The 24,738-nt window shown below is 40.9% G+C and overlaps 1 protein-coding gene across 1 annotated transcript in view; it reads left to right on the top strand.

The window, feature by feature from the left end:
* Nucleotides 1-2,435: 2,435 nt before the first annotated feature.
* cntnap5a (contactin associated protein family member 5a) overlaps nucleotides 2,436-24,738 on the top strand; it is an 80,748-nt gene continuing 58,445 nt past the window's right edge. Inside the window, exons 1-3 of the mRNA XM_070975718.1 lie at nucleotides 2,436-2,756; nucleotides 18,918-19,028; nucleotides 20,391-20,584. Of these exons, the coding sequence (XP_070831819.1) occupies nucleotides 2,684-2,756; nucleotides 18,918-19,028; nucleotides 20,391-20,584 (378 nt within the window). The 5' untranslated portion in view covers nucleotides 2,436-2,683. The remainder of the gene's footprint in view (nucleotides 2,757-18,917; nucleotides 19,029-20,390; nucleotides 20,585-24,738) is intronic.

Raw genomic sequence — 24,738 nt, 5'->3', positions numbered from 1 at the left:
CAGAGCAACACTTCCTGATAGACTGCACCCTGTATGATGACAGAAGAATCAAGCTTCTTAGCAAAATAACACTCAAATACTAAGAAAAAGCGACTCTGTCAGGCCAAAAGACAATTAAGGACTTACTTGGGGGTAAAAACTGACCATGCCATACATGCAGTGAGAAGAAAGAGAGAAAACCAGCAGAACAACACATGAAGCTGTAATGAGCTCTTTTGAAATCTGCTGCCTCTTGTGACTTTTATCATCTGTCCTTTTGTTGTTAGCATTTACTTAAACTAGATCACATTTGTCATTCTTTTTAATAATTTGTTGCACCAATTTGTTGTTTCCTTGTTCTATACTGTGACTGTACAGTGTACGTCATGTGTAAGATGCAAACTATGTCCACATATGGCCTGACAACAGCACATTGACCACAGATATCAGGTGAAAAAACTGGAAATTAGCTGCAAAATACAAACCAGTTAACAGCTATAAATGAAAAAAAAAAAAAAAAAAAAAAAAAGTGAAAGAACACGCAATAAGATTTACAAATAAAGAGTCTTTGCCTGCCTGTGCAAAAAAAATCTGCCGCCGCTAAATCAAAGGAGGACAAAGATCTACGACAAATGTATTCTTATGTAGTGGCAAACCAAATTAATTATAACATTAAGCATTTTTGAAAATACTTTTCCCTCTGTATTTTAAAAATGACTTTGAAGGGCTGCAAAGTCCACCGAAACAGAAATGATAAATGAAGGTCAGGGGGCTCCTGCAAAGACAACCAGACAGACAACACTGTGGGAACACCGAGCCTGGTCTCATTCCCAGCTCATCAAATCCAGACGTTCTGTCACGCCCCTCTGCGGCTCATACAGACGCACAAGGTACCCTTTAGTGCAGGGGTGGGGAACCTTTTTCCTATCAAGGGCCATTTCAATTTTTAGAACATCCTTCGAGGGTCATACTAAAGTATTGAATGCATATATCACACTAACCTCTAATGCGATAGCTGGAACTGCATCTCTTTGGTGAGACATCTGGTGTCAGATGGAGTGATGATGATGATGATGATGATGATACTCAGAGCTGGTTTTCCAGGTTTGGGTCAGTCAGTCTTGAGCTGAGTCTTTGTAAGAGTCACTTTGAGAAGAGCTGCTCTCAGTGGTGGGTCGTCTCAAACAGAGATGCAAACTCCTCAGGACGCACATACAGTTTCTAGAACTGGAGCAGAGGGAGGTTGTTGAGCTCGTCATTGGTTCACAGCTCAATGATTTCATGTTGTGGGGTGTCAGACACATCAGCTGGTTCTACAGCAAATCTGTTAAATTCCTTTTCTTGACTTTTCACGTCCTGAAACCTCTCACCAAATGCCTGAAGGAGTTTTCACACTCAGCAGCAGATTCACATGTCATAGCAGCTTTTGTTCTCACAGAGCAGGAAAATACAAAGTGTTTCCTCTTTCCAGCTGCCGCAGCTTTAATTTCACTTCAGATGATTTCACATTAAAAGCAGAGAGCTGAGAAGCTGCTGGTAATGTCCACCATGAAGGCCGACTCACACAGACTCTTTCTGTCACTGAGTTTCCACATCAGCTTTTTCTTCATCTCTGTGAGTTATTCCAACAAACTGACACTTTGGAGCCGTTTTCCTTTGTCTGGTGCTATCAGCTCCATGGCAGCAACAAAGCTCTCCTTCACAAATTCTCCTTCTGAAGGTTTCAGTTTCTTAGCTATTAGCTTGCTCACCTCAAACCTCGCCTGTGTAACACTGTCTCTGTCAGTATATGCCCAAACTCCTCTGAAAAGTGTTAACTGACTGTCACAGCTACCATGATGCATGTTGTAAAGATGTGACAACAAGGTGATGTTCCATGCATGTGGCACTCAGGGGCCGCCTGGGAGGGTGTGCTAGTCTGCTATTTTATGTTGTTTTCTTTTATGGCAGAAAAAAGTAATTACTTGTTCTGGGTTGCTTTTGTTGTATTTATGAATTGCTTCGTAGGCTGGATCAAACGGTCTTGCGGCGCATAAGGCCCGGAGGACTTCCCCCACCCCTGACTTAAAGGCTCCTTAATAGGGTCCCTTGGTGATTGTGGGCCCTGGGTGGGCTGTCAACTCGAAATCTTGTTCATACATGCTGTATATTATAAACCTTGTGCCACATTGGCAGTTCTGTACCTAATTATGGTCATGCCAATTTAACAAATTTGAATATCAGACGGAGATTTGCTGCTCTTTGCACAAAACATGACAAGATGGAACTCACTCATCACAATGATTCACATACAGAAGCTACCCATAGAGTCAGTGAGAATGAATCCATTACCAACCTGCCTGAGCACTCCAAGCCCGTACCATTTTTGTTATTTCACAGTAAAGTTATCTGAATTCACAGACGCGCGTACGCTACTGCGTGCACGGCTTTTCTCTGTGGATCTTTGCTGTTGTTTTGCATTTTTCCAGCGGTGCTTGGGCATCGCGATGCTCTTCTTCTGCCAATAGACTGAAACAGAGAGAGGGGGGGGGGAGAGGGAGAGAGAGGTGGGCTGTGCCTCGCAGAGAGAGAGTGTCGTCGTGGGAGCGGTTTGCTTTTCCACAGCAGACTCCTTCTTACCCTCCGTGCTGGAGGAGCGAGGAGGAACCTCTCCTCTGTTTTTCCTCTGCGGACACACGGATAATACCGCACCACCGCTGGGAAGATGGTTTTTCCGCTGCGTATGGTTACCCTCTATACCCTGAGCGTCTTTAGCGGAGCATCCGCCGCCACTCTCTGTGAGTATTTTACCTAAGCTCACCTGTAAGCTCCTCTGCTCTCCAGCCTGTCAGTGAAAGCAGATGCACACCATCAGACAGAAGCTGTTCAAAGCAGCCAAGTTTGCACGGCCGCCTGCTACCTTTGTCTGTCCAGCGTTGCAGAGCATCGTGACAATTAAGATGTAGCTTGCGCATTTGTTGGTCGTGTGAAGTCGACTTTGAACTGTGGGCCTACTTGAAGACTTGAATGCTTCCTTTGTGTCTGTATGATGCGGATAAACAAGTTGTTGCCATGTCGTCGCCTGTGTTTCTGGACTCTGGGCGTGCGATGAAGGTCAAGCAAACAGGTTCATTTGTGTCCATTCATAAGTCCGCCTGCGCGCTCGCCCTGCAGCCTCGGCTGACTTCCACTCACACTTGGTGTGATATTTTGAAGAGTCGCTCTTTGGACATGTTTTGCTGATGTGTGTTGGTGGACAGAAACTGCTGACTGGTCACAGCTGCACTGTACAGACGGCTGCTGTTATCGGTCGACTCCTACGTGAAAATCCCTTCTAGTCTCACAGGCTGCCGAAGCTTCCACTAAACACAGATTGCTTCTCCCAAAGGGCTGTCCTCTAAAATTGAAGCTGGGCAGCTTGAGCTTTGTGTTTAATAGCATCACTGCTTCCAATCATGTGAGTGTTGACTGATGGAGATTCGAACAGTTTTGATAAATCATCCATAAATTCCTTTCAGGCATAAATGACAAAAAAAATAAATCACTTTTTTCAGCCTCTCAAGTGTGAAGTAAAGTGAATGTTATTGGGTTTTGAATGTTGCTGATGGGACAGAAAAAGCAAGGGAAATTGCTTCTTCTTTTTTTTTCAACTGTGTTTTAGATTGTGTTTTTTCTTCATCTTTAAGCCATGTTGTAGAAATACTTGCTTTAGAAATCTGCAGTGGGAACAGTGATCACAGCTAACATCCAGGTTTTAATTCCTCATACCCAAATTAAAGACAAATCCTATCGATAAATAGGCCACTGTTAAGAGTTTATTTTCTCATATACATGTTGCTTCCTTAGCTGAGGTGTTCCTGATATTTAGGCAAATAACAGGAAGTTATTTTGTGTTTTAACAAAAAAAAAAAAAAAAACAGTATTTTTGTTTCAAAATAGGAAAAAATCCAATAGCTTGAGTTTGTATGGTGGCCCTGAGGGTCAAACAACATTTCACGAAACACAAGGACATTTCAGATTATGAGAAGGGTGGGACAGCTCTGTGAATGGAGGGAACCCAGTCAATTCAGAGATCCGTGGATGTGTGAAGGTGGGCTGGTGCTAGATCAGTCTTGGAAGCCATTAGCTATTGTCTGAAGATGATTTAGCCTCCAGTGTAGCCAGCGGATATCTGGATAACAGATATGTGAAGCAAGACTTCCTCTTCTGTGAGCCGTTCATTGTTTACAGTTGGATTAGCAACTTGAGACGCTTTCTGACGACATTTCTGCTCACACCTACAGTATAAACTGATATCTGCATACAAATGCAGATAAATAAGAAAAGATAATAAAAGCTAAACTGCCATCAGAAGATTGCTAATGGGTTCCAAGATTGGGTTCCTCCTCTTAAGCTCTCCACAGTTCACCTGCATACAACCAAGGTCCCCCCAAATGTGATTGGTCAGTACTCTTCGGACTACAAATGGCTTCCAGTCCGAAATCTTGTCCCTTACCTACAGATTCTGCTTTCATGCGCAGATCAGCCGGAGGGTGCTCTACACCCTGCTGTGATTGGCTGTTATGCTGTCACACAACTGATGACGCTCTGACCGTGTGAGCGTGCAGTCTCATCCAGCTCTGTTAAATCTTTGTGATGTCACTTGCAGAAGAGCGAATGACCCGCCTCCTTAGTCCTGATTCTGTTAGCGTGCTTTAAGGGTTCTGCGGGTCAGTCCTCATATGTTGAAAGCATATGAAGAATTCCATCATACAAATGGTTGAAATATTCTATTTTGATTTCAATCTCCTCTTACATTCTTTCAAAAAAGGAAACTGCTCAGAGTAGTACACAATAGAAGATGGAAATGGCATTGAAGTGTCACCAGGGACTCGGCTTCTGTCAAATCACAAACAAGAAGCATTGTCCTACCTTTTCTGTAATCTGAAGTGTTGTTGTGTTTCCTCAAATGGCATGTTTTGTGAAATGTTGTAAATGGTAAATGGACTGTATTTATATAGCACATTTCTTGTCTTAACAACCACTGAAAGTGCTTTTATGACACGAGCCACCATTCACCCGTTCACACACACATTCATTCACCAATGGTGCAGCATCGGGAGCAATTTAGGGTTCAGAATCTTGCCCAAGGATACGACATGTAGACTGCAGGGGCCAGGGATCGAAGCACTGACCATCTGATAAGTGGACAGCCACTCTGTTGTTTCGTGAAATGTTGTGCTTTCTGGAACGTTGTGTTTCGACCCTCAGGTACAGTGGTTGACAAGGGCAAACACGCGGCAACAGCCCAAAACATTTCCATTAGGAGAAATGTTCTGCAGCTTCAGAAACGATGCCCATTCAAAAGCACAAACAGCTCTGAAAACAAACGCAACAGAAAAAAGTCAACACACCTGAAGTCCTCCAGGCCTCTAGGGGAGTGCTTTCTCCTCATGGAAATGCTCTGGGCTCAGTGCTACCATAAATCACCACAACTGAACAAAAAGAAAACTTGTCCAGCTCAACCCTATATTTAATGGGGCAGTTAGGGGTCAGATTTCCAAGACATTTCCTGTGGATAGTCTCGCTCATATCTCCACTTTGACACCAAAACTAATTTGTGGATTGTTAAAATTTACTGACTTAAATTTTTACTGAGCACAGTCCTGCTCCCCAGAGGATGAGCCTTTCCATTTTGGACACTCTAACTCCACCTCCAGGCCATAATATCAATTTTGTGCACAGTGATACATTGTATATTATTTAAAATGCTAATCTTATGGTCATGCTTTAGTGTATCTTGGTGAACACATTCTTACATGCTTCTAAGAGAATAAACATTTTTTTAATGAGCCCATAACCTCTCCCTCTAGTTTTCATTTCCAGCCGTACAACTCAGAATAACAAAGTCAGCAGTTTTGTGTTCGTGTCACACAGCATTTTTTGTGAAATATAAAAATTTTGTCATGTAAAAAATGCAAAAAGCGACGCAGAGCAATAACTACCTTTGTTTAGGCTCTCTGAGGATGAGCGTTCGGCTCGTGTTGAGGTCTTAGCAGTTTTTATAAAGGCGAGGAGCTGAGCTAAACAGCTGTGTACTCATTTAGTCATGTGGTTCTTAAATGTGTGCAGTGATCTGCTCTGACATACTGTGCTGAGATGAGATGGTGAAATGCTTCTGGAGGTCAAAGAGCTGCCCTCATATTTACCACTGAGAAACAAAAGACCAGGCATGTGTCATGGCTGGTTGGAGTGGCTTTTATCAGGTGGCAGCCACTTCCTCTCAGAAGTCCCCCTGCACTTAGTTTGGCTTTTCAAAGAGACAATGGCAAATACGGCATTGGATACATCAGCATTCAGTCTGTCATTTTGCAGCAGGAGTTAATTGATACTGTATTGGCATGACCTTTACACTAATGGCCAAACAACTGGCAGCGGAGGAACTACTCACAAATTCACTATTCACCAGCAATTATATCAGTGAAAGTGTGACCATACAGGGGTTGAGGGCTGTTCTCAAACATGCATTGATCTTTTTATGCAGCTCTATGCACACTTCCACCACTGGTTCTCAAGTTTTTTTATATTGACTTTACTGGCAATGTTGACCTTTCTAGCTGGAGTGGCTTTGTATGAACAACTAAGATGACCATGTCAGGATGTTGAATTGTAAGTTAGCACACGTTAATGCGTTAATGACATGACACTTACTTAACCCAGTAATAAGCCGTCTTATAGTAACTCCCAAATTGTGTCTTTGTGTCTTCTTCATTAGCCAATGGTAAGCCTGCACATTAAGTTTGCTGTGATAAATCAAATTTGATTTATATGAAATGTTGATCAAGATCATGTGTTGAATTTGCTTGTTTAGTCCGACAAACAAGTCTAAAAACAAAATGTATTTAGATTTCTATAATGTCAGATAAGAACAATCAATAAATCCTCATGACGATGAAGCTGCAACATGCAGGTGGCATTTTTTCTTGAAAATGTTTTAACTGATTAATCGATCATCAAAAGAGATTAGGATTGATTTTCTGTTGAACAGCAAACACTGATGAACAGTTTTATTAGTAACTTCACATTACCTTTATGCACACGGCCGATGCGTCACTGTTGTCCAGTGAGAGGCTTTTTTAAGGGAATGTTTCCTGCTATGAGTGGAAGCACAAGTGTTTTAAAGTTTGCTTTTGGATGGAAAAAGCCAAGGCTTTCATTACCAGATGATATGACACTCTTCACCACAGGTCCGTGGGAGGAATATTGCTACGTTCTCAGTGATTCCCTCGCAGCAGGTGGAGACCGCTGCACCATGCATCCATCTTTAATAAGCTAGAATCGGTTTCCGATGTGGCGAAGAGCCTCACACATATATTAACTTAAAATTTCATGCTTCAAGTTAGCTCAGCGAGTAGATACTTCACAACTAATTATTTCCCATCTGAAGCACCTAGAACGTGCCGGTGCAGGGCTGGCAGAGATGACGGCTGGTGTGTGTTTGTGTGTGCGTGCGTGATAGAGAAGATGCACCTGCAGATTCGCTCAGCTAATGAATGTGAAGCAGGCGCTCAAGGAACACCTACTGCTGTACATATTCAAGGCCTGATGAATTTATCAAAAGGTAAATGAGGCAGAACACTGCGATGTGACAACGCAGGCACTTTTCCTCATGTTTAAACATACATTACGTTTCTTCTCAGACAAAACCAACTGAAAGGAATGTGCAGTGTACACATCCAGACTGGCTTCACAATGTGATACAATTGACATTACACCACATGAACACATGATGCAACGTAGAGACAATAGATCCAGAAATAGCACAGTATGATTACATGACGAGGTTGCTCTCCGCTATTCTGATCCAACAGGAAGGTGAACTATTCCTACAAAGCATGCAAAAGTTTTGTTTGATATGTGTGACGTGTCGGCTGAATTTGGGTGTCACTCTGACTGCTTTTAGAGTTTAGTTTTATGTCTTATTCACATCAATTTTTATGTCATCTCTGAAAAACTGGAAAAAAAAGTAGTGGCAGCATTTTCATACTAACTAGGAGAAAACTAAATATGGTATGGAAACAAAACTAACAACAAATCACCTGCCAGTTATCATGAAACCCTTAAAGCTTCAGGAAAGAGAACCACTTTCAGAAATAACTGGAACACAGTTGTTTCACAAATTGGCAATTTGCTAACAATACACGAGTGCACCCTACCATCTTTTACTTTTAGATGGCCTGCGTTCAAATGTTTTTTTTGGTTCTGGACAGATTACTTGTGAAAACTTGTGAAAAACCAACAAGATTACATTTTCACCCCAATTAGCCTCCATCAGAACGGCTTCATATTGAATAAAGAGCACTGCTGCAGAGGGCTATGTTTATACAGTTAAATTGAGTAAAGACAGCATTTCAAAGCTCTCTGCATGGTCTGTGCCTGATGCAGCTCTACAGAGACATGAAATGAAGAGACTTTAACACTTTTTATTTCATCTTTTCAAAGCATTTTGTATCCTCTGACGCATTTCTATTGAGTTATTTGGCTGTGTGGTGTGGAAATGAGGCATAGGCAGATGCTGCTGTCTTCACACTGTTGTTTAGGTCTTTTACTCATTATTTGAGTGCTTGAAATGTTGGTGGTAAATTCATTTACTTCTGCACTACAATCAGTGTGGCATTAGTGTTTTTACAACACAATGTTTATCTTCATATAATACATTTTCTGGAACATTTATTTTGAATTATTTTTATGAATAAAATAACCAGGCATGAATGTCTTTTTAGCAAATTGTGTAAATTAATTAAACAGCTGAAATTAAAGTGATAATTTACTTTGATGCAATAGTCTTACAAAATCAAATAGAACTGACTGATTTCCAGCATTGTTTACAGTATTATACTATAATATGGCACAATCTTTGACAGAGGAAACATTTATATCATGTCGCAATATTCATGATTATATTGGCTCCCTGTATTGGATGTAGAAGTGGTTAAGTGGCATGCTGTTTGTGGGTTTCTACGCTCAGAATTCAGTCTTCAGAAAGCTGATGGTACAAAGACGCTGTTCCACCGCAGTGCCCTGCAGATTCAGTGCACAGAACAAAATGTTTTTTGATTGTAATGAGAAAGAAGAAAACACAATGGACACATGATATGAGACTATTTAGAGAAATAATTTCTGCCCGGTCCCTCAGGAACAGAAAAAATCTATTGTGATAAATGTGGCGCCAGTGGAGGCCTTTCCATTTGCAGCTGTGTTGGTCATACAGTGATGCTGCAGCAGCACCCAGTCTACAGAGTGCAATGAATATGCTTCAAATAGCCATGGAGTCTGTAAGTTTTGTCCTCTATTTATTTTCAGTGTTACTGGCAGATGGTTTGAAAGGATTATCAACACCCACTCAGTATTGACTGTACCAATAAGATTGATGCAATAATCAGTAAGAGACGGTTACAGTGATGAAAAATGAAACCAAAAAAAAGGATATTTTTTGAGCATTCAGACTCCAAACTTTAAAAAGGATAGATATAAAACATTTCACATTCTTGGCACAGTTTATTATTTCATGTAATTGCATTGTATGATTACCCGTGAATTAGACACAGGCCTTCATGTGATTCGATATTGATTCTGATGCGTTCACGGGGAACTGAAACAAATTATCTGAAGGGGCTGGTACACAGCAATATGCCGAGTTAAAGAAAGGGAAGCTGCACTCACAGAACCAGGATGCAGTGTTTCACTTCATGTCAGCAAAAGCCAAAAACAGTCACCTTTAAAATATGTGCAGCAGTGTCTCCAGTCAGAGTATTACATGCTGTACAGAAAACATAAAAACTGAAGCCTGTGGACGGTGCTTTGGTCTAACAGATTAGAAATCAATCTAGTTTTCGGTTCAGTATATTTTCTGTTCACTATTTAGACATTGGCCATCAGGAATTGACCGCTTTAGGATGTTTTTCAATGAGACTAAAGACATCCAGCCATTCTGGAGTGCATGGAAAAACAACAAATTTTGTCATTTAATTAGACTTGCCATTTGTCAGCAACCAGCAGTTGATATTCTTGGTTTTCCTGCGTGTTGTTGTGGTGTATTCCAGCCTTTTTTCAGCCTGCTCTAGCAGCTTTCAACCAGTAAATACCTCAAATCAGACACTGAGGCCAGCACAGTGACACAGGCATCATATCTCTAAATGCATCTTGTCTTGAGTGACTGCTCATGCACCACCACTGTCACGTACACAATGCGATGTAAAGCCATAAGGGCAAAAATCAATCAACTTCTTGCACTGGTGTGAAACTCCCTGAACCCCCATGAAGCATTTACTGAAGACAAAACTGCTGCTTACGAAAGCATGCCACTCCATGAGAACCACTTTCTACAAAGACGTTTTCCTCTTGTCTCAGCTGAATTAAGCCTACTGAATCAATATAGGTTCATTTTACTTGAAGCTAAATGATGCTTATATATATATACACACACACACAACCACACACACATATGTATGTATATGTGTATATACACACACACATATATACATACATACACACACACATATATATACACACACACGTGTCTGGTTGAAAAAAAAAAATCTCTCTCTCTCCCAGCAATCCTACAGAAAATCAACACAAATCCTGTTTCACTACATTCCTGAATGAGGGTTGAATAATTAATGTTTGGTAGATGAGATGTGTATAATCACTAAAGCTGTCGATAGCCCAGTAAAACATCTCACAGGCTGCCTGTAAATGCTTATAGGTCCCTTTAGAGTATATGCAGTGTTCAGAGAAATGAAGTGCTACAGTAAACCAGGCTGTGTTTCTCAATCATTTGTATTGATGTGTGCTTCCTTGAATTCAGCCAGCGTTTGGGACTAATTGTCAACCGATACCTCGGCTCTACTCAGGCTATCGCTGAGCAGAGGTCACTGAGCCCCCCAGCCTGTTAGTCCATGCAAGGTATCATATGAAGCTTTATCAATACCACACAGAGGTCTGAGGCCACTCTGTTACCAGATACTATCGCTGTACCCTTTGATATTATTGACTCTGTGGTCTGTGTTGACTGAACTTACGCACCCTCCAACAGACTGCCGTTGCTCTTGTGGGGTTTATCACCGCTATAAAGGTGCTATATGTATGGTTTGGAAGTGTTTTATGGCCCCATAGCAGAACATAACACATATTTTGACATTGGTTGCTTATGTTATGACAGAATAAAAGCAAACCATTAGCATAACAGTGCTTAGCTCGTGCATATCAGTGGAGTAATGGTTGAAACCACTCCACAGGTGAAGAATGGTTGAGTAACTCATTTCTTACTTTTAATAACCTCTTTCTGGCCTGTAGACTTTACCCTGTGTTGCTGACACATTAGTCACTATAATCGCTCACGGAACATTAATAGATGACAACTTTGATAAATCGCTTAACTCATTTATCAAGCAAAACAATACAAACAGTCTTTCATCTCATGGCTTTGTGAATTAAGGTTTTGGTGGACTGTATGTCAGAAAAATGGAGCTATTTGAAAATATTGGCTGTGCTAACTTCGAACTGAAGTCACCCATATTGCTGTGTTGCACATTATGTCTAATGCTCGTTTGATGGTTTTGTTTTTGTTTTCTCTGTTTTATCGTGATCCTTTATTTTGAGTTTGGGTAATTGTTGGATTTTTGCTTTTACTTTTATTGTGCTATGTATGAACGGTGACCATGCACAACTGGATGAATTGCTCTTATTGGACCATTGTGTCATGCAATAGTTCTCAAACTTTCTCTGGTGTTCCCCCTGCAGAAGGTGAGAAAAGTTGCCACCCCACAGTTTGTATCAGTCATTAGCAATGACGGGGAAACAACTAATAGGAGAGGATCCAGGTTGAGTTTTAATGAAATAACGGTCAGCAAGTAAGCATCAGCAAGCTATTTGTCACACTTTGATTTTTCAAATCATCAAACAAATTTAAATATTAGACAAAGACAACACAAGTAAACACAAAATGCAGGTTCTAAATGAAGGTGTTTTTTATTAAAGGGGAAAAAAATCCCAACCTACATGGCCCTGTGTGAAAAAGAGATTGCCCCCTAAATGCCTAATTACATGGTTGGGCCACCCTTAGCAGCAACAACTGCAATCAAGCGTTTGCAATTACTGCCAATGTGAACTGCCAATGTTACAGTGCTGTGATGGAATTTTGGCCCACTCATCTTTACGTAATTGTTGTAATTCAGCCACATTGGAGGGTTTGCGAGCATGAACAACCTTTTTAAGGTCATGCCACAGCATCTCAATCTGATTCAGGTCAGGACTTTGACTAGGCCACTCCAATTAAACCATTCAGAGGTGGACTTGCTGGTGTGTTTTGGGCCGTTGTCCTGTTGCATAACCCAAGTGCGCTTGAGCTTGAGGTCACGAGCAGATGGTTGGACATTCTCCTTCAGGTTTTTTTTGGTGGACAGGAGAATTCATGGTTCCGTTTACCACAGCAAGTCTTCCAGGTCCTGAAGCAGCAAAACAGCCCCAGACCATCACACTGCCACCACCATGTTTGACTGTTGGTATAATATTCTTTTTATCAAATGCTGTGTTCTTTTTACGCCAGATGTAACGAGACGCACACCTTCCAAAAAGTTCAACTTCTGTCTCGTCAGTCCACAGAGTATTTTGCCAAAAGTCTTCAGGATCATCATGGTGTTTTCTGACAAAACTGAGACGAGGCTTTGTGTTCTTTTTGCTCAGCAGTGGTTTTCGTCTTGGAACTCTGCCCGCAGGCCATTTTTGCCCAGTCTCTTTCTTATAATGGAGTCACAAACACTGACTGAGGCAAGTGAGGCCTGCAGTTCTTTGGATGTTGTTGTGTGGGTCTTTTGTGACTTCTTGGATGAGTCATCGCTGCGCCCCTGTGGTAATTTTGGTCAGCCGACCACTCCTGGGAAGGTTCACCACTGTACCATGTTTTCGCCATGTGTGGATAATGGCTGTCATTGTGGTTCACTGGAGTCCCAAAGCTTGAGAAATGGCTTCATAACCTTTTCTAGACTGATAGATCTCAGTTACTTTGTTTTTCATTTGTTCCTGAGTTTCTTTGGATCGCAGCATGATGTCTAGCTTTTGAGGTTCTTTTGGTCTACTTCACTTTGTCAGGCACGTCCTATGTAAGTGATTTCTTGGTTAAGAACAGGTGTGGCATCAGGCATCAGGCCTGGGTGTGGCTAGAGAAATTGAACTCAGCTTTTAACCACAGTTAATTTATGTTTTAACAGGGGGGGCACAATCACTTTTTCACACAGGGCCATGGAGGTTTGGATTTTTTTCCCCTTAATAATAAACACCTTCATTTACAAACTGGATTTCATGTTTACTTGTGTAATCTTTGTCTAATATTTAATGGTTTGATGATCTGAAACATGAAAAAAAAAAAAAAAAAAGAAATCAGGAAGGGGGGAAACACTTTTTCACACCACTGTATAGAAATCCTGGTCATCCACACACACCCCTGCAGTGGCTCGATGCCCCCTCCCCCACCCCCAGGGGAGCTGCCTCTCATCTTGAGAACCACTGTAAGAATAAATAAATGATTGTTATGCTAATTGAAAAAATATTTGCAGCCTTAGTCATGGAGCATAAACATAACACCGGCTGCTTTTAGAGGATGAAAACTGCTTTTCAGCTCTTCAGTAATTGAGGACTTTATGTGCAAGGACACATGGAGGCTTTGAGAAATCCATTTGAGTTATTCACAATTTAAATTTCATTTTCTTTACTTTAGGCTTTACTGTGCTTTGTGGAATATTTAATAAAAGTAACCAAATTATTTACATTTTGTAAGAATATTAAGACAAAAAAGCACAGTTTTTCTCAGTCGCTTTGGTACATTCTTCAGATCAGAATTAAAATTCTTGATTCAAGCTCTCCTTCAAGCTCTGCATGATCTTGTTACTTGTGCACATCATAGAAGCAATTTTTCACTCTTTTGAACAAATTACAAATGCTTTAGTACACTAATACAAATGATTATGTGCAATTTTCTGCTGTTTGCCACATTATCAGTTGCTTATATCACATTGATCAAAATGTATTATACTGATTCCTCATTGAGTAGTCTTGTCCCCTAAAACATGTAGCAGAAGTCATTTCATGCAAAATGGTTAAACCAGCTGTCATAATCTGTCAAGCATGTTTTCTGTACATTTCTATTACACTGTATATGTGCCCTGAATCGATGAATTCTTCACGGGTGAATCTTGACTTTCGCTAACGAGGGCGAATGTGTGAAGAATTACATCATCCAATGATCAGCCACACATCTAAAATAGCTCACGCTTGCATCTCATGAACCTTCAACTGGCAAGCATTTATAGACAGAGCACAATGCAGAGTTACAGTATCTGACAAGAGGCTGGATAAGACGTTCCAAAAGATGCTCTCCATGTTGCATTGAAAGGAAAGATATCTGTTGTGACGTGAATAAGAATCTGTGGCCTGACAGGCAGGAATGTCAAGAGGTGCAGAAAGACTGCACTGTAATTCCTGTACGGCGCTGCATGTGCACTTCTGGCTACGGGGTGTTTATTATCTTTATATTTCTGCTTTTTTCCTTGGTGCTTCACAGTACTGTAAAACAGACTTTTTCCTTCTGTATCGCAGTGTCATAGTCTGACAGCAAACTCCAGTACAGTAAAGAGTCTCTCACATACAGTAATGTGTAACTTTGAGCTGCTGAAATTGATATATACTATACAGAAAGAGTGCAGCCTTGTGCTTTTCCAGTCATTGTCATCTAAACCTTTGCCATACTCAGGAAATGCTTGACAGAGTTCACTGTTGTGTGTAAAAAAGAATTGTCCTTCTGATGGCACTGACATGTACGTAAATACATTTTAATAACATAAATATTAACCTTTGAGAGATGATTTATCACAGGTAATCAACTGTGTGGTGCTGTTAGAGGTGCACTTAGTGTGAAGAATGATTTGAGAAATGGACCAAAGCATCAGAGAAAAACTGTCAAATCTGTTTTCATTAAGATAAGATTACGATAAGACAGCAAGAATAAAAAGAAGAGGTATAAATAAAAAATGTAAAATACAAAAATACAAAATAAAATCAACTCTACAGACTATGTAGATTAAATATAAAAGAGTATAAAAATATAGCCTTGTGAACAATGGCTCACTTTCACAGTGGAAAAATTTGATTTGCACTTGAGTATGATATGAATAGTAAAATACTGCACTGTTTAACAGTAAAAATAAATAGTGACTGTAAAAAATATACAGCACAGTAAAAATATGTAATGTTACACAACATACTGATATAATGGATAGTAGAAAATGTTGGCATACATAAGGGAGCAGTGCTGATTGTGATGTTGATGTAAAACAGCATTAACACAGTGTTACATGAAGTGATGCTGGCATTAAACAGTCTGACAGCCGCTGGAATGAAGGACCTGCGGTAGTGTTACTTCTCACACTGTGCATGCAGCATTAAACAAGCACTTTAACACTGCACATAGATACGTGTGTCTATTTCTACTAAAAGTAGAAATGCAAAAACTTTACAAGTGAAAGACATGGATAGATAGACAGAACTCAGATGTCTGTGACAAATCAGAGTGTCTCTGAGCTGTGCGTTTGTATGTATGTGAGTTGCATTCACATTTTGCAGCTGTAACTTTAATCACATGGGTTTGATCCACCCAGAGAAGAGGATCAGGTCAGACTGAGAAGCCAGCTCTACCCTGTCTCTATTGCAGGTTCTATTTTTAGGAAATCCCTTTGGCATTTTTTTCCATATTCAACTGTTTGCGCATTTCCTGAGACTTGATATCCAAGGAAACTCAGGCTTCCTCATATCTGGTGAGCCAAGTTTATTTGGTCGGGACGTGTAGTCATCTTCAGGTGCGATTATGCTTCTGCAGCGAGAGCTTAAAATATCCATCCCATGTGTGCTACAAATGGCACTTTGTTGTGATAATTGGGTTTGATTTCTTTGTGGAGGAGCATCTATTTTGCACTCAGGTTAAGATGGGCTTGCTAATGAGCAGAGGAGAGAATTGGAAAAAGGCATACTGTATATGTACAGCATGGCTTCAGTCAATGCAAATCAAACTCTCCAATGTATAGTGGCATCGAAGAGGATGAGTGAGTAGTTTCAAAGATCTGATGTTCTCCTGACTCAACGTGAAACCTTTAGATAAACAGTATTTCCCTTTCACTTTTCAGATGTCTGATGGCCTTCCTTCATTTCAAAAGATTATTTGTATTGAAGTGAGATGTTTTTCATTCCATATGAGACCCATTCTGATTTTGATGAGTGACTTTAATAAGTGATGAACATCTAACTGGCCAAAGAGCAGAGTGAACGCTCACACTGAATCAAAGTGTGTGTGTGTGTGTGTGTGTGTGTGTGTGTGTGTGTGTGTGTGTGTGTGTGTGTGTGGTAGTGAATGGTTAAGAAGAGGAAATCTATTTATTAAATGAAAGGACAGTAAGTCGTGCGAGGATATTGACAAAGAGCATTAAAGGATGAGGCTGACAATAGTCTATGTTTTCTTCTTGTCAACAAATCTTATGAAAAAACATCAAGCCAACAAAGATAGATCCGACTAATAATTATTGTCTTTGTAAACAAGCCTGATGCAGTGCAACTTACTCCTCTGTGCTATAGAGCTCTATTGTTGTCCAAAAAAAAACTACATCAATGCGCTGCACCAGAATATGTTCCTTCATTATGGTAAATGAAGGCACTGTAGTTAATTTTAGTTGATCCCACATCCAATACCCAGTGCTGTAAATGCTCACTACAGCACCAAATAAGTATTAATCCACTGCTGAAAATAGTCCCAAAGAAATACATCGTCTTGTTTGAATAACTTTTGCAAAGGCACCCAGCTGTTTCAGGAAATTGCTGTACCTTTTTAGAGCACTGTATGGATGTTCGCCATATTCAAGGAGTCATGCCATCAATAGGAACCAATCAGCATAAGCACTCTTGATTTTGTTTCATATGGGATGCAGAAACACTCACTTTAAACTGCAAGTGTGTTTGACAGCATTTTGATTTGAGTCAAAACTATGTCAGGTTAAGTTTAACCTCACTAAATGTGCAGCTTGGAGTGAGTGTGCAGGCACTGCTCTTTTCCATCCATTATTTTTATCGCAAACACAGCCAGTGATAACCTCTGGTGCGCTGACAACCCACGAGTGTCAACATGACACTTCTGCGCTGGCCTGCTGTTGGTCATCCTAGCCCTTCTGTGACTGAAGCTGAAAGCTCTTGCTCCATAGCAGTACGCATTTATGATTTCAAGAGAGATTGTGTCCCTCTCTGCTGGCAGTTGTGTGCATGTGTTTATGTCCATGCGTTCAGATGCACATCTGGGTTCTTTTGGCTGGAAGATTCAAGCCCCTGAGCCTTGTATAGAGATCGTAAGTCAGCTTCAGAGGATTTTCAGTTATCCCACAGGCCAAGGAGCAGCTTTGCAGACAAATCTTCCATCCATAAGTCTTTTTGACTGACAGCCAGGCATTTGGCTCAAGACCAAGTCTGTAAACAACAACATGGTCTATAAGACACATTTTGCGCGTGGAGAAACTTTCGCTGCACTCCATCAGCACCTCAGATCCTGTCCATTTGAGAACTTGTTGTTTTATGTGCTATACTTTCAAAGCGATGTTGGTTTGTTTCAGCTTTTCTAATCTGTCCAGGTCTTATATGCTCTCATATGGTTGCAAATGGTCACACAGAAGCTGGATTGAATGTGCTTGCCCAGGCTTTTGAGGTGAAACCTAGCATCAGTGGGGTTTTGTCAGCTCTTCAGCCAGAGATGCATCCTGCAGGATGGATGCAGATGGAAGAGGAGATTGGAAGCGTGACATTTATCCTTTCAGAATCAAAAGTAGGATCTTGAAGACTTTTGATAGATTAAGAGTGCTGTGCTTGCATAATAACCCCAGTTCTAGTAGTGGAGTGTTAAGATGGCATGCCACTGTTCTCATTTCCCCGATGAACATCTGCAACTGCATTGCAGCTCAGCCATAATTTGAGTCTTGGACAAAACAGCTTGATCCACTTTAGTCACACTTGAAATCAGGATTAGAGAAATCTCTTGGCAAGCGATCTGAGAGCAGTCAAATCAGGTCAGTCAGAATTCGGTGGGACGCCTAAAAGGAGAACGAGATCATGCTGTCAGTTCTGCTGTGCTCTTGTCTACCAGATGGATGGCCAATTGCCACTCCAGATGTGCTCAGAATCCATCTGAACTTGAAGTAGAATGGCATCCAAAAACAAAAAGCCTCTCGCACTCAACGGAGTGAACTGCATACTGATGGAGAGAGTACAGGGATAATTGTAATCAGGCTGGTGCCAGTTTTCATTATGTTGCCAGATACGGGCCTTAATGCAGCTCTGCAGTCAAGTGAAACGGCGGAGAGGCTGTTGTTGTGTGACTCGCTGCTCTTCTTGTGGCAAACAGGGTGGATCAGAGGAAGATGAGACTGACAGGTTTAGATCACTGGACTCTTAATCTGTTCCCGCCTGTTGGACGTGATGTAATCTCACACTGTGGGATTAAAAAGAACACCCATGCACACAAAAGGAGCCATAGCATTTTCTGTGCTATTTTCAAGGGTCACCGCATGGGTTAATAGACTGTTTGAGGTATCTGAGAACTGGATAAGTGAGGCGGCCCTGATATTTTTCCTACTTCTTGCTTTAAAACTCAACCACTGACAGGTAAAAATGCACTTTGAACCAACATGTTTTACTACTCAAGGATGCATTTTCTATTATTTATGTCAGATGAATAAATCCAAGCATGGCAGTCAGTGAAACCTCTTCAGAACCGTTCTCCGGATAGTCAGATTTGCTTGTGAAACACAAATATGAATTACATGCAACAATATTTAAAAACACATGCTTTTTAATTTTTTCATTGCCTCTGAATTATCTGAATTGTTTTTCTTTCACAGATAATTGCAATGGTCCTCTGGTATCCACGTTACCCCATTCATCCTTTCAGAGCTCCTCTCAGTCCTCCGTCAGTTATGCTGCTTACAACGCCAAGCTCAACAGAAGAGATGGTGAGTAAAAGGGAGGATGGTATTGCATGGGTTCAATATTTCTACATGCTTCGGATACACGTTACCATCCACATGCTGTGCCCACAGTGGACCACAAAATGCTCATATTAACCATTTTTATAATGATTATATAGGTTGATTTTGAAGAAAATGACAAAGAGGAGCAAAGAGTTATGAGGACTTCAGAGGAGCATCATGTCTTCATCTTGAAGAGATGAAAAAGAGATGTAATTACTGGTAGAGTGAAATAAAATATTGTTATACAATTACAGTGACTGCTACATGGCAAAGAAAGCTACTTAATAGTTTTATAAAAGTTACAAGTCCTGGCTAACAGGAAGACCTGGCTTCCATTGAATAACAGGGCACTGGCCCCTCTTGTACCCATTCCAGGTGTCATCTGGGCATGAGCAAGATAAGATAAGATAAAGACTTTATTGATCCCACACTGGAGAAACTTAGTCGTTACAGCCAACAAGTATTACAAGGAGCAAGCACAGTGAAGAGGTCAAAATAAAAAAATAAAAAGTATTCAGTGTACAGAATAGAAAAACAACAATGTGCAATATATGTGTATAATTATGTACATTTGTAAAGATTATTAAAAGAAAACAACAGCAACAGCAAATGTACTGTATCTACTTCAAATATCAAATCAGTTGTAAGGAAAAGGGAAGAGTCTGATTGCTTTGATTTGATTGTAAATGCACTGGGACACAGTAAACTGTCTTGTCATCACCTCTTGCCTCCTTAGTCTCAGTTACTCCTCTGATACGTAGAGCCTCTTTGGGAAAAGGAAGCTGCTGTTGAATAAATAGCATTTAACAGCTCCCGTGAGCTTTGAACATACGTCATGTGTCCCATCAAAATCTAATTAGAGCTACAGTGAATGAACGCTAGCAACATTCTCCTTTGTTTGTTTTGATGGTTAGAAACGTTACTCACATATTACCAGCGGGCCTGCAGGTAACTGTCTTACAGTAAGTAAGACAGTTTCAGGTATCAGTTTTCCAAAAGACCCACGACAGTCACACTCAATATTGTGGAGTACAGTGTGGAAAGGAGGCTGGCTTGTTGAGCTACAAGGATTCTGCTGTCTATAAGTTGTCAAGCGAGGCTGTACACATTCCAAAATGAATCAGCTATTTGCCAATAACCGAGGACCTCCACTGTGGCGCCTGCAGTGCAACCTCACCTTGAAGCCTCTCATACACAAACACTCTCTGTGTACACATCAGGACTTTCTACATTTTTGCTATCAGAGCCCAGTGGCAACAGAGCATAACCCACAGCAATCCACTGTTAATCACCAGCATCGCTGCTCCGTGGATCTTCTGACTGTATGTCTCTGCCCTCCTTCAGGAGCAGGAGGCTGGTCTCCCATGGTGACCGATCAAGAGCCCTGGCTCCAGGTGGACCTCAGGGAGCAGATGGAGGTGACGGCTGTGGCCACACAGGGACGATATGACAGCTGGGACTGGGTCAGCAGTTACCTGCTGCTCTACAGCGACACGGGCCGGGCCTGGAAACAGTATAGGCATGAGGATGGCGTCGGGGTGAGTCACCACACGGATGTTTCATTTGATCAGCTTTCTGGATGAGTTCGAATTCATCAGTGAGTTGCTTTATAATACTTACAACCAAACAGAATGGAGATTTTTTGGCTGCTGCGTAAGGCTGTAACCCTGCTGCATTCATATGCTTTTGTGCAGGATTTTTGTGTTCATGCTCAGCTCATTTACATTTGGCCTCTCTGTTACATGAGATTTCATCCACTCCTCATGCTCCGTTCTATCTATTGATGATGTTGCAGGTCAGGGTGAGATAACACATCCTCTCACTTTTTCTGACACATTTCAAGGTGTGGGAAGTGTCTGGTGTCAAGGCATCATTAGACTGTTTTTTGGTCCTCCATGTGATGTCACAACTTGTTATGTCAGCCTGTACAAGGACTCAGGGTCTAAGAAAATAGCCTTATGTTGGCACATGTCATTAATTCTTTATTGTGTTTGCCCCAGTTATGTCAAGGGCTGCTCCAAGATGTTAAATTGTTTTTCTGGGACTTTTTCTGCCTGGCAGTCCAATTAACACAGTGTGTAGCTGACCACTGCTGCAAAGTGGTCTTTTTTTTGCATTGTGGTTGAAATTTAAAGAGCACAGAAATGTGGAGGTGAACATTATGTCTAGTGTTGTTTTTAATTATTTACCGTCCTTCATCACATTATCTACCGGAATGTAAAGTTAAGGATGGAATAAAACATCATGACGCTGAATCTGTAAATACGTGCTGTGTTCAATAATATGTTCCTGTCACTAAGACTTAATGGGGATTAATCCAGGACTGAAAATAGTCCCAACAATCCACTTTTTTCACCTCTGCTTGAGGAATGTTTGCTTCTTTTTAGAAAACTACCATGCCGACAAGCATTTTTTTATGTCTTTAATTACTTTAAAATGTGCAAATATTTCCTTCTTTAAAATGGAAGGTTGCAATATAACAACAAGCACTACTCAGCACTATGAGCACAGGTTTTCATCTATGTAAATTGCCCATTTTTGGGGCCCCTAATGAGCGTGGGGCCTTAAGAAGCGGCTCAGTCAGCTGATGGCTCAGACCAGATACTGAATAGGATTTTATGTACCATCTGGCAAAAGATTGCATTTATTTATGTAAACAAGGGACATTAATTAGTGCCAAAAAATACATAGATATGCACAGTTATACAAATACGCTGAAATATTTACAGAGTGAAGTTTACTGAAATGTTCTCTTTATGTGTTATCCCGTGATGGACTTGTTGAAATATCATAATAAAGAGCTGCAGCCCCTTCCACACACTGTCAGTCCTCATGCAGTAGTTATGTCTGAAAAGGGAAATGGAGCTGCTGTGCAGTGAGAAGAGCAAACATTATGTATGGATATTACCAATGTGACCTGCAGCTATCATGCTTTGTAAGTGACCCATCAGATAGGGAAATAGAGTAAATTGTGTTATTTCAAATGATGAAATGCATGTGGCACTCACCCGTCGCACACAGTGATGTATCACAGCAGTCAAAACAGACATCGTCCTCTGAAAATTGCCATGCATCAAAACTGGGCTTTATATTTACTCATGTGTATTAAATGCACACTCACACTCACAGAGACAATTTAAACCACATGCCTCCCCATTCTTTTTTGGTGTTGATGGGAGCTCAGACTTAAAGATGTTGCAGGAAGAATGGCAGCCAATTAGTCTGCAATCTCTAATGAAACTTACACCCAAGCTGACTGACTAACGCTTTCACCAAGACCTTGCTGATAGTAACTCACATCCGTCTGGCATTTTAACAAGTGAAGCTCAAAGGTAACGGCTCGCTGCCAGAAACTGAACTCAGGGGGACTAATGAGAGAGCAGCAGCTGTTGATATGGCTGCTAGCTATAGCTCAGCCACTCTGAGCTAATGCCGAGCCAAATCAGATCCATAGAAGAATTAGCTCTGTACCAAGCTGAGCTAAAGATCGACCATCCTTCTGGCATCTCCAAGTACTGCAAGGTTTTAGGATGAATGGTATTGAAAATCCTTCTAGTAATAAATAAATAAATAAACACACACACACACACACACACACACACATACATACATGATCAATGAAGCCGGGCATACACTATACGGTTTTAGAAATGTTGTTTAATTCTACCTGATAATGATTCGAGAGAAGTCAAAGAATCACCAAAATCAATTGCAGCCTCCCTGTGAGGAGCACTGATATCCAAATAAAAATTTTTTGGCATGCTGGACAGTATTTATGGACATATCTTGCTCTGCATCCATTAGAGGGCAGGAACATCTTCATTCTTAAGCTCCACCAGCTGGTATTAAAGCACTCAAAAACAAGTAAAGACGCTGAAAATGTAAATAAAATCACGTATAGACTTTGACATTTAGTAAAACAAAAATCCATCCAACCTTTTCTTCTGGTGCAAACATTTAAAAGTTTATGCAGGTTCTCCTTTTGTTTAACTTTGTCTCTGCAATGATTCACTTGCTTGTTTGTTTTTTCTTACCTCAGTAACAACCAAATTGACATCAGTGTACCTGCAAACAGTCTGCTCTGAGAAAAAGCCTGTTTCACAAGAGGAGCGTGTGAAACAACAGGAAGACACTCATCTACAAGCTCATAATAAGCTAATTATAATGAAAATAACTTACGTCTGTGCAAGGAATGCATCGGGTTGACGTTACCTTCATTATCCTTGAGAAGCAAGCCTTATTTGAAAATCTCTTTTCGAATTCGCCTGTGAATCGATCCTTAAGGGGGAAATTTAAACGCTGATTTTCATGGTTGTAAACTCTTCAGGTAGATGGGGATATAACAAGGATTCAAATATGTTTGTGTTTCATCAGAGTAATTTTCTGCTCCTGTTTTCATTTCTTCAAGGGGTGGCGATGTGTGTCTGTTACTGGAATATCTCTGTCCAGACTGTGTGAAAATGACACCTGTAATGCTGTCCAGGAATCGAACAGCACCCAAGTGCAGAAAACACACCACCTGTAATTTCAGACATAAGAAAATCTCTGTTTCTTTGCTGAAGTCAACACAGAAACAAAAAAGCTGTTAGCAGAAAAGCCAAGCTAACTAAATAAGTCTGCATGTTGCGTGATGAACAGGTGAAAACAGGCAGACTGCAGGCTCTTCCTCTCAGCTCGCAGGACTGAGCCACTGGTGCGAATGTCATGGAATACCCAGCACGGCTCAGAATCAGCACCCTGGACAGCAGTTGTGACAGCTGCCATGTTGATGTTAACATTTAGCTCAAAGCTTCATTGTGCACAAATACAGCCTCACAGGGCTGCTAGCATGGCTGCAGACTCTTGTTTTACATTGGAGAAAAACCTTGACAGTACAAAATTCCTTCATCTCACTGAACCCAAAATTGAACTCATTAGGTAAAGTAGAGATTTTCTGTTGAACAGAAATATTTAAGACCCTCTGTTGAATAAGATATTGAAGAAACAGTAAAGGCCTTGTTGAATCTGGTGTGAGGACTTCTCGCTGACTGACTGGTGATCAGGGATTGCTGGAGTATTTTCACTCATGGCAAGGTCATGCCCCCGTAGCTGTCTCTTCACTGTGAGTTCCCGTAGGCTGTTTAACTGCCCAGTGACCTTTTTGGACATATTCTATCGTCTTCATCGCTGGCAGCAGGATTTATCCCCCAGTGAACTGATTAAAATAAACCTATGTGCCTCCGCTGTACGCAACAGAAAGGAAAACTGACTCAAGGGAGCTCATCACTGGAGAGGAAGAGTAAAGAGTCTTAATGAATGAGGAGAGAGACTGTTACACAGTGACAGAAACATAAATAGAAATAATGAAGTCACTGTGGGGTTAGGACTGTTTATGTGGATAAGGACTGAACTCAGTCCTCTGGACCTCTGGAAAATCTTCTGTACCCTCAGGCTTTTACTCAGAGACTTTACTTCATCTCCCAGCTGGAACACACAGGATGTTCAGTAGCAAGTTTTTCCAAAGTGGAAAAAAAACATACGTCATAGCTCAGGACAGCCTCAGCGGTGTTGGTATTGCTCTTGAATACTAATGACTCATTATGATGTGTCTGGGTTTTGTTAGCTAATGGATAGTTAGGATGGCAGCACTGCAGCCTGTGTCAGAGTTAATTGGGTTCATTAGATTTTCCAGACGTTCAACTGAGAGTCAAGT

This window comes from Chaetodon trifascialis, chromosome 12 (assembly GCF_039877785.1).
Source record: "Chaetodon trifascialis isolate fChaTrf1 chromosome 12, fChaTrf1.hap1, whole genome shotgun sequence".
NCBI lineage: Eukaryota > Metazoa > Chordata > Actinopteri > Chaetodontiformes > Chaetodontidae > Chaetodon > Chaetodon trifascialis.
Note: the sequence above shows the minus strand (reverse complement) of the source record. Positions and strands in the feature narration are given on the sequence as shown.